Source organism: Cololabis saira, chromosome 19 (assembly GCF_033807715.1).
Source record: "Cololabis saira isolate AMF1-May2022 chromosome 19, fColSai1.1, whole genome shotgun sequence".
Classification (NCBI taxonomy): domain Eukaryota; kingdom Metazoa; phylum Chordata; class Actinopteri; order Beloniformes; family Belonidae; genus Cololabis; species Cololabis saira.
Window position 1 is genome coordinate 33,608,110 of NC_084605.1, and position 10,369 is coordinate 33,618,478.

Below are 10,369 nucleotides of genomic sequence, written 5' to 3' on the forward strand. Positions count from 1 at the left end.
TGCCAAATTATCAGTACCGTTATGAAATAAATGTCTGGACCATGAGTTGACTGGTTTGCAAGTGATTGCATTCTGTTTTATTTGATTTTACACAGAAGGCTTTGTTTTTCTTTTTGGAAAGGGATATATAAGGACAATTATATTTGTCAAAACTTTCTTTACAATAGAGAAAGACAGTGTTGCAGGGATGCAAAATCATGGAGGATACACCTTCAAGTATGGATCTAATTTAATTTCTCCAAGTCAGAAAATCCTCAGACGATATTTTATTAAATAACCATAACACTGAGCCCCAGCATATGTTTAGCAATTAGGTCTTCTTTTTTTCTAACATCTCTTTTCTGTTTTGCCTCACACTCCCCTCTGTAATTTTCAGGTTTTTTTCCCTTCATCTTTCCAGCTGAACCAGTTTTGCCACACATCATTTACCCTCCCCACACACCCTCCACTCTCCTGTCGGCACTTTCCCCGCTCTCCCCTTGATCCTGCACGTCTGTCTTCACTTTGACCTTAAGCCCATTCAAGATCTGCAAGTTGGCAGACTGGTTTGGGTGACTCGTCTATCTTAAGGCCTCGACTGTCCTGTGCTGCCAGAAAAATCTCATCATCTAGTCTGAAAAGAAAGATTACATCACCAGAGTCACTGTCCTCCCGCTAGATCTGTCTTTCTCATTTAATTTAATCAACAGTCTCTCTTCAAACAAAACTTAAAACCAGTAACATTACCGTAACAAACACACACTAGGATAGCCACTATTACATACTGGACTGTTTCCTTTTAAAGCTCTTGGTTAAAACTAGCCTGGATTGTTAAACATTTATTCCAACCATTTTATGATCAACTTGGGAGAAAAAAACCTGCTTCAGAAACAGTGTGAACTTAAGGTACTTTTGTGGAAATGAAATAGCCTCACTTAGAATATTCGTGTTGTTAGTTTGGATCAACAAGTCAATTATTTAGTCAATTAAACAATAGACATATATTTTTTAATATACATATTTCAGTTAAAATATTGTGTTACATCAAAATATATACTTTTAAAAAGTCTTTAGGTATTGAAAAATAAAAAGATTACATTCCTAACTCATCGTGTCAACAGACTTTGACCACTACCTGATAAATCCTGATGAGCCTGGCTGATCTTTAAAGGGTGCGCTTTTTTTTTTTTTTTTTAGTATTATTTTAGTGTCACACTTATGAAGCTGACAAGTAAAATACATAGTCATATCATTGCTTTATATTTCTGTGACAATGATGCATTTACACACTTAATACGACTTGATTAATCACATAAACCTCTGATGAAATGCAAACCACAAGAAGCAGCGGGACATCAGCCGAGCAGAGTCCTAATAATGCGGTAACATGATTTTAAAGTTATGACAGATCTGGAGTTGATCTGGATCCCTGAAAACCTCAGATATCAAGTTTTGATTCCTGTTCAGCCTATTTTTTTTTTTTTTTTTACATCAAGTATACATCATTCATTATGTTATTGCACAAACCTACAGCTACACAGACAGCTGAAGAAAACTAAGCGGTGACATTTTGAACTGATATATTATCTCACAGAGCAATGAGCTTTAGTCTCCTAATCACAGAGCATTGATGAGTTTGACGTCAACGAATTTCTGGGTTTTACTGGAGCTGATTTGATCACGTCGCCTGAATGTCTGCTTTTTCAGGTATAAATAAAATAGACAGTGCAAACGACTATATATGTATTTTATGTCCTCCTTACTCACCTTCAACCCTCTCTGCTCCCTGAGACTCTACAGCACTGGTTAAAAAGCAAATAACAGAGCTTACATGTTCTTGTTAACGCTATTTCATCAGTTAAAAAGCACCATACTTTATTACTTTACTGCTCCTCGTCAGAATCCAAATGCTGTCTTTGGTAACTAAAATGGTTTGATCAGTTAAAAATAGTAATAAATGAAATTTAAAATACAAAAGATGTAAAAAAAAAAAAAAAAAAAAAAAAAAAAAAGAAAAGGAAAAAGAAAAAGAAAATCAGTTAAACATCTTTAAACATAGTCGACACCTTCATCGTTAGTGAGACAGGATGGAGTTAATGTCACAAATATTCCAGAGAAGCGAAAACCCTTGTTAGTACAATTTCTTAGCAAGGATGCATTTAGCACAAAGCGGGTAAATCCCCTCCGACATAAACACGTGTGTTTTCTCCATGACAATATTCACTTAAGGGTTTGAACAGTGTATAAAGTGCAGCGAGTGTTAGATAACTAAACCTGTGCAATGCTTTGTTTCATTGCTTCGGTGGGCATGGTGTTTGGCCAAAAGGCAGATGTATGGCTTTAACTTTCCTGTTGCTTTTCATACTTGGTGTAGCTTTCTTTCGCGTAATCAGCCCCCAGATTAGATACGAGACGCCGTGCAACTTTATCTCTGTTCCGTGCTGTCTGTTGTTCCCATCTGCCCCAACACGAGTAGTCTTTTGTTTGTTTGTTGGGTGTGTAACACCAGATCCTTCTTATGCGCTTGTTATGGAGGGTTTCCATGAAGTGTTGAATGGAAGTTTCAAGCTGTAGCTTAGTGAAAACCTCACACTGATCCAACAGGGTTAACACAGTACAATTTTTCTAATTAAAGTTGCTTTAGAATAACACAGTGAGATATCCGTGAGTAAACTCCATTCACGCTCAGGAGGATGATTTGTTTGCCCCAAAACATACTGAATATTCTTGTAGAAATCCCCTTTGTTTTTTTGAGAATCAGAGTGTGGGTTAGAAGGTGATCACGATATATTAATTTCCATGTTAATTCATTTGCATTTCTGAGTGTTCAAATACTGCATATATTATTAATACCAATTAAAAAGGATAAAATCAAGCTTTTACACCATGCTAGCTTTAGTCCAGTTTGGTTGTATCTCTATAAATGGTGAAAGCTGGGTTAAAATCATGCTATTCATCTAGACTGGGGTTCCCTTTTCTTCCTTTTTTTTTTTTTTTTTTCTTATGCACACTCCGGCCCAGCTCTCATCTCTCCTCCATTATTTTTTTCAGGCAGTCCACTATGTCCTCTCCGTCGACCCAGGGGACCAGGTTTGCCTTGAACTGAGCAGGCTGGGACTGCTGCATCTCCAGCAGCAGCGTGTGCATGGGGAAGGCCCTCCTGGGGAAGGCCGTGTCCTGCGGCTCCAGGGCCTGAGACGGACACACGTCATTGGCCCCGTCCCCGATGTAAAACACCCTCTGAAAGGGAGCCCCACCGCGCTCCTTTCGCCTGGCTGCCAAATACTCTCGAAGAATGACCTGCTTGCACATGTTGTCGGGGCAATGGGAACACGAGTGCGAGTGGAAAGGGAGAAGCACAAGCCGGCCCTTTGCATCGAAACTGGCCGGGTTGGTGAAAATCTTCCTGAAAAGATGACGCACCCCGGCATTTTCCAGCCAAGTTTCGATAAAATACATGTTGGCGTCGGAGACCACCGCCAGCTCGAAGTCCTGCTGGTGCTTCTGCAGATACTGGAACAGGTTCAGGAGGCCGGGAGAAGGTGCGATGTTCTTCAACGCTGAGTCGATGGATTTTTTATTCACGCCCTGCTCCGCCATGTAGGCCAGCACCTTCTGCATGTGCTCGTTGTAGTGACCCTCCCGGTAGCTGTTGATCAGCCAGTCGGGGAGCTGCTGGCCCGGGAGAGCTCGCACCACAGCATCATCGCTGCTCTCACAGATGATGGTCTCATCAAAGTCAAACAACACCAAAAAGCGCTGATCCTGCGGGGCTGCAGGGGCTGGGTTTGACGGAGCTGACATCTTTGGTGTGCTGGTTCCTCGCTGGTCACTGGAAAATAGAGGTGGGGTGGGGTGAATTAAAGAGTCAGACATTTTTTTTCCCAGGGGATGCTCAAAATAAAAAAAAAAAACATGTCAAAAATACTTCCAGTTGGAGCTATTACTCTAGACCTGAGGAGAAATCCAAACTTCTCAATACTCTCAATTAGGCCGCAAACTGACGATGAAACATGCTTACAGTTGGAAAGGGATTACAGAACAATAGGATTGCACAAACAGGATATCTGATTCAGTTAGAGGAGGAAAACAGCCTAAAAGTAGGCCAAACTTTACTGTATAGATTATTATATTTAAATATCTGTAGAAACCTTTGATCCCCGTGGTTACTTTCCAGCAGAACATTCTTTCACTCCTTTAGGGATACTTATTCAGGCATCCCAGATGTTGGAACGGAGCCAGTCTCATATTTGCAGACGTATAAGTCTGCAGCACAAAGCATTCCCTTTTGTAGGCATGTTCTCACTTGAGTGAAGAGTGCTGATTACGTCTCAGCATACATTTCTACACAAACAATTCTTTGTTGTAAAGTCAAATAAGCAATAGGGGGCTGAAAAAAAAAAAAAAAAAAAAGAAGCACAACTGTACACACAAACATTTTGTTTAGTTACATGGTGACATTTATTATTAACATCTGTTCAGGTGAAAATAAACTCGAGAGCTTAAACTTAAACGGGACCTATTATGGATCTAATACTTATTTTAAACAGGCCTTGAATGTCTTAAAAACAAGCTTTTGATTGTTTTTGCTAAATAAATTAGAAATTCAGCCTCTAAACCATGTCTTTATCTTCCCATTCTCTAACCTCATTATCTATGCAGGATTCTGAGTGGGCGGGGCTATGATAATGAGGCTCTGTGCTGATTGGCTGCCTGAATGACGCGATACACTGCTACAAAAAAATGGCGGAAGCTCCGGCCGGAGGAGTTAGTTGTGGGCGTGTTTTCACACATCAGAGGCCAACCTATGTAAATCGCATTTTGGTTTCGTAACGACGGGAGCAGAATCTTATTGGCTCCACATCACACTGGACGGCTCATCCAGGCGGCTGTACAGACACTGCAGAATTTGGTTGCTTTCCTCCTTCCCTGAGTTGGCAGGCTGAGGGGAGACCACTTTATATATGTTAAAGCAAGAAAAAAAAACCTGTTTTTCATAATAAATTTCATAATTTGATGCTCCAACTTTATAACATTGTAAAATAAGTTGAATGGATCTCTTCGTGCTAAAAAGTAACAAATGTCATATTTGCAGCATTTTCCATGTAAACTCGTTTAAGATATTCTAGCATGTCATAACAGATGAAACACAGTGGCATCATATTAATAGAGCTGTTGTACTAAAGTGATACTAGTTTGAAATCATTGTAATGAAATGCGATGGCCTTTTTTACATTGTGGCGCTATTGTTTCACTTTAGCCAAAATATCAAGTCTTTCACCAACACTGAAGAATGAGACATCTGACACAGACAGGTGACAAATTAAATGTGTTGGGCCACGATTAAAGCTTCAGTGCACCTTTGCATTGACTATAACTATTTCTACTATTCCTGAGCCTGAGATTCTTGAGTAACCCTTGAGCCGTGTGGTTGAAGGCACTATCATCCTGAAACTGAGCGTCCGGAAAGAAATGTTACACTGTAGAATAGATGTGATCACACGATCAACTCTGTAGCAATCCAAACAATACCCATGGTTTAACAGAACCTCCTAATCCCTTCACTGTAGGGGTCAAGGTTCAGGGTTTCCCTTTGTCATTTTAGTTGTTGGCTTCTGTAGGCTGAATACCATGCTCACTAAAAGGATGATTGACATAAAATAAGTCCCGCAACCAAAGCTGAAGATCTATCTGGGTCATGTGCCACAGTTGCAAAGCTTGTTTTTCATGGGCATGCATCCTGTAAATCCATCTCCCACTGTGACAGAGGGCACTGGGGTTATTGACATCTCAGAGAACAGAGCTGGGCTGCAAATGATTGATTTTTTTGATCAAAGCCACTTATTATGTCCCACCAAGTCAAACTACAGGACCTGACTTGATGCATGCGCGCTATTTGTCTTTGCAAAAGAAAAAAAAACAAACCAAACACCAGCAGAGCTGCTCAGTTTCCTAAATGTCATGTAAACCTGCAGTGTGGCTGCGGCAACGTCTCCTCCAGGAGCTGCCACTACATTATTCAAGGGGCATATTGGCACACTAAGCTGTCTAATTTTAAACGCTGTGCGCTATTTCTGCAGGAGACTCTGACAGGAGTCATGAGTCACACCGGCCGGTACAGTATGTCCGAGCAGCTCGCAGTCATACCCAGGAACAATTCAAATCAGGAAAGAAACAAAAAAAAGCCTACCGGAGGTGGGGAGGGGGGGTGACAGGAGCGGACGCGGAAGGCTATAGGTGTCCGGCTGCGGCGACCATGTCACTGTGAGATTTATTAAACGAGACTCCCGCAGCGCCGGAGAAGGATTCCCATTTAAAGCGCTCCGTCAAATCAGCTGACGTTAAAATGCAGCACTTCCGCTTTGGACTTTCACAATAAAAGCTCGTTACTAGTTCCCATCCAGGGGTACTGTAATGTTGTTGTGCTTTGTCCTTGTAAAAGATAAGACTAAAACATGTATATTTAAAAAAATATTTAAAATCAGTTATCACATAAAACAAACATACAAATGAGTATGCTCGTTGCATAAATACAACACCAGGATTTGCTCACATTTAATTTGTAGCAATTGTACAACCAGCCACTGCTTCAGTCTTTGTATTGTCAAGCGGCTCAGATTCCATCACTGCAGCCAGTGCAGCAGTGTGCCACAAATGTTTAATGTCCTTTTAATTTGTATTACTTGCTCTGTCATATTTAATGATCTGGGCTCATAAAACACATTTTTGAGGCACTAACATTAGAGAAGGACTCCTGCTATATGCTGGTAGTGACAGACTTAGAATAAATTCATAGTACGCAGATACACCAATCAACCATAACATTGAGACTACTGACAGGTAATGTGAGTAAATGCTGCTTGTCTTGTTATAATGCAATGTGTGCTGGGAGACCCTGGTTCCTGGCATTTACATGAAAGTTATTTTGGCACTTTCAGATTCAGATTCAGATTCAGACAACTTTGTTAACCCTTTGGAAAGATCCCTCGGGGAAATTGACATCTCCATCTCACTCACACACCACTGTCATATATATATATATATATATATATATATATATATATATATATATATATATATATATATATATATATATATATATATATATACATATATATATATATATATATATATATATATATATATATATATATATATATATATATATATATATATATATATATATATATATATATATATATATATATATATATATATATCAAACACCCCAAAAACCAAACACCCATATAATAGATAGATAGATAGTTCTTTATTGTCATTATAACTTATGTACAACGAAATTAAAAATGCTCTCCAGTCAGCGCATCATATATAAAAAATAAAATAACTATAAATAATCCAATAAAATGTAATTTAAAATATAAACAAATAAAACGAATATATATATATATATATATATATATATATATATATATATATATATATATATATATATATATATTTGTTTTATTTGTTTTATTTGTCTATATAAAGATAAAAGGATAAAAAAAAAATTGAAAATAAAGACACAAATAATAATAAAAATAAAAACAAAAATAGAAATAAAAAAATAAAAATGAAAATAAAAAGTGCAGTGCCATAAATAGAATTATATGGATAGAAGAGAAATAAGTGTTATGTAATATTGCACAGTTATTGCACTGTCCTGGTTATTGCACTGTCCTGGTTATTGCACTGTCCTGGTTATTGCACTGTCCGGTTTGTTGTTGGTCAGACTGACTGACTGACTGAGCCCCACATTCCCTCTGTTCTTCTTGTTCACTTGTCACCTATCTAATGGAATGGCTAAATGATTACCCTCCAGTAGCTGCAGGTCAGCAATGGGCCCTTCAATATTTTTTTTTTTGTGTGTGAAATAAAACCAACTCAAAGTCTGAGTGGTTCATTTAGTCTCTAAATGCTGCAGATTCCAGTCTGTGGGAAGCAATCCTAAAGCACAGAGATCCTGTCCCACAGGAACTACAGGACACTCTCAGGCCGTCTTTGTCCAGACCCTGACAGGTCAGAGCACTGTTTGGGAGCACAAGGAGGACTGCTAAATATTAAGTTGGTGGAGATGATGTTATACACAACTTATGTGTCAATTTCCCGCATGATTGTTTTATATTTTATAGAATTTGAATGCTTATAGTAGCAAATCCAGTTTCCTGAACATGCTTTTCACAGTAAGCAGATTACAAAATGCAGTGTTTTTTAAGTTTTCTGATTGATTCAAATAACTATTTGACTGAAACGCACTTATATCTGCTATTTACTGTCAGTGGAATGTAAGGTAAAGATTTTTTGTACTGTATCCGGTCCTTTCTGGGGTTGGGCCTTTACAGGCGCTGTAATTTGACACCATAAGGTTTTATAAGTCATACACAGTAAGAAAATGGCACAGCTGCCTGTATATGTAATGTATTTGTATCCAAGTACATTACAGTCAAACAACTATAGCAGACCTTCTCGTAACTGACATTCAAACAGCTGCTGTTCTGCAGAGGATACACACGTTGAAGTTGGGAAAAGCACAAGTTGTTACTTTGCCTTGTGGCGGTGCATCTAAAAATAAATGGAGGCATCCCAACTGGTCTAGGACAGCAGCAGCTACAAGTTTAAGACTGGATTCTGCTGGAACTGGGTGTCTTACATCAAATATGTGAAATATCTGCTCTACAAGGGGCATGGCGAACTCTCAGGGAGGTAAAGACAAGATAAACACACATTCTCCACTGATAGAGAGAGGGGATGACAAGCATAATATTATCATTACCTTTCATAAACATGCTGGAGTGCTTGCAGCGACTACAATATACTGACTTCTATGTTAGAAAGAAATGTCTTAAATGTGGAGAGTAACTGTTGGCAAAATGTTTATGGCTTAAACTTTCCTGTGTTTTCATTACATTTGCACTTAAAACTAATGTGCCTGGCATATAATCTAATTAAAATAATTAATCTGACCATGTAGGAAAAACTTATTTCTGTGAGATTACTTCTAAAGTCATAGCAGACAGAAAAAAAAAAAAAAACAAAAAAAAAAACATCCTACAGTCTTATGGTCCTACATGTCAGGACTTGAAAAACATGTATTTGGCCTCTGAGCAAGTTCAGTATGTGCAATGCTTAAGGGAGCGGTCAAAAAAGACTGCAGAAGTCTCTCAGTTAAAATGTGAAATGTTAAAGTTCATGACAGTACAACTAGAAAAAGAGCAAAACAAGTAGGATTCATTTGGAAAGTTTGTCAGGAGAAAAACATTTCTTTCTAGACAAGAAGATGTAAAGTAAAGTACATTTTGCAAAGTTGTCTTGTCTGCTGAAAAAGACCAAAGTGGAGATGTGTAGGGAATGCATGGTGGTGGAAGGGTGATCATTTGGACTTGGTTTGCAGCCACAGGACTGGAGAAACTTGCAATTACTGAATCTGTACACCAACATGGAGTCTAATGTGAAGACAACTGAAGCCTGCCACCGATTTAGTCCTGCAACAAGACAAAGCTACAAAAGAAAAAATAAACAAAATAACATAATGGATGAAAAAGACTCAAAATGTTGGTTCAAGTAAGTAAGTAATTTAATTTATTTTATTTTATTTATGTAGCACCTTTCAAGATAAAAATCACAAAGTGCTTCACAACAAAACATAGAAAAAAATCTAAAAACCAAGCAAGAGCAGGTTTAAAAAGATGTTTGTAAAAGAGATGGCCGAGTCCGCAGATCTGAGAGGAAGGGAGTTCCACTGCTGCACAAGCTCTGTCCCTTTAGTTTCCAGCCCTGTTTGCTTCAGAGCAGCAGCCCCTGGTCACGTGGTCTCTGCGTCCTGCTGGGGACTTAAGGCTGCAGGTCTGTAATATAAGGTGGTGCCTGATCATTTAAAGGTGTTAAAACAAGAATTTTAAAATGCCCTCTGAAGTGAATGGGGACTCAATAAACCTGGATTAGTAAGGGGATGACATGCGAAAACTTGGGAGATTCAAAATGGTTCAAAGCCCTGACCTTGATTTGAATTAATTATTTAAATGGAAAGAGATATCTCCATACACAGATTCCTGCATACCACAATGAAATAAAGCAACATTGTAAATAAAACTGGGGCCAAACTCTTCAACAATACTGTGAGAGACAGATTTCATGGTAAAGGTGGTTCTAAAAGCTTTTGAGTCATCGGGTGTACTTAGTTTTTCCACAGACCGCTTCTGCATTCTGGCTTTGTTAAATAAAGAATGACATGATGTAATACAGCATGTGTTGTTTATGTCAGGTTTTATGTAACAACATTAAAGATTTGATACTATCTATGTGATATTACACACTGATCTGAAAAACCCTGGGATTTCAAGGGTCCAAAACCCCAAATTATTGAAATACAGGAGAACATATCAAAAAA

The 10,369-nt window shown here is 38.4% G+C and overlaps 1 protein-coding gene across 1 annotated transcript; it reads right to left on the reverse strand.

Annotated features, from left to right (window-relative positions):
• Positions 1-46: 46 nt before the first annotated feature.
• Positions 47-6,305, reverse strand: LOC133418896 (probable phosphatase phospho1). Its single transcript, XM_061707793.1, has 2 exons — positions 6,170-6,305; positions 47-3,811 (listed from the first exon to the last, which is right to left on the reverse strand). The coding sequence occupies exon 2, from the start codon at positions 3,781-3,783 to the stop codon at positions 3,004-3,006; it is 780 nt and encodes a 259-aa protein (XP_061563777.1). The 5' UTR covers positions 3,784-3,811; positions 6,170-6,305; the 3' UTR covers positions 47-3,003.
• Positions 6,306-10,369: the final 4,064 nt, after the last annotated feature.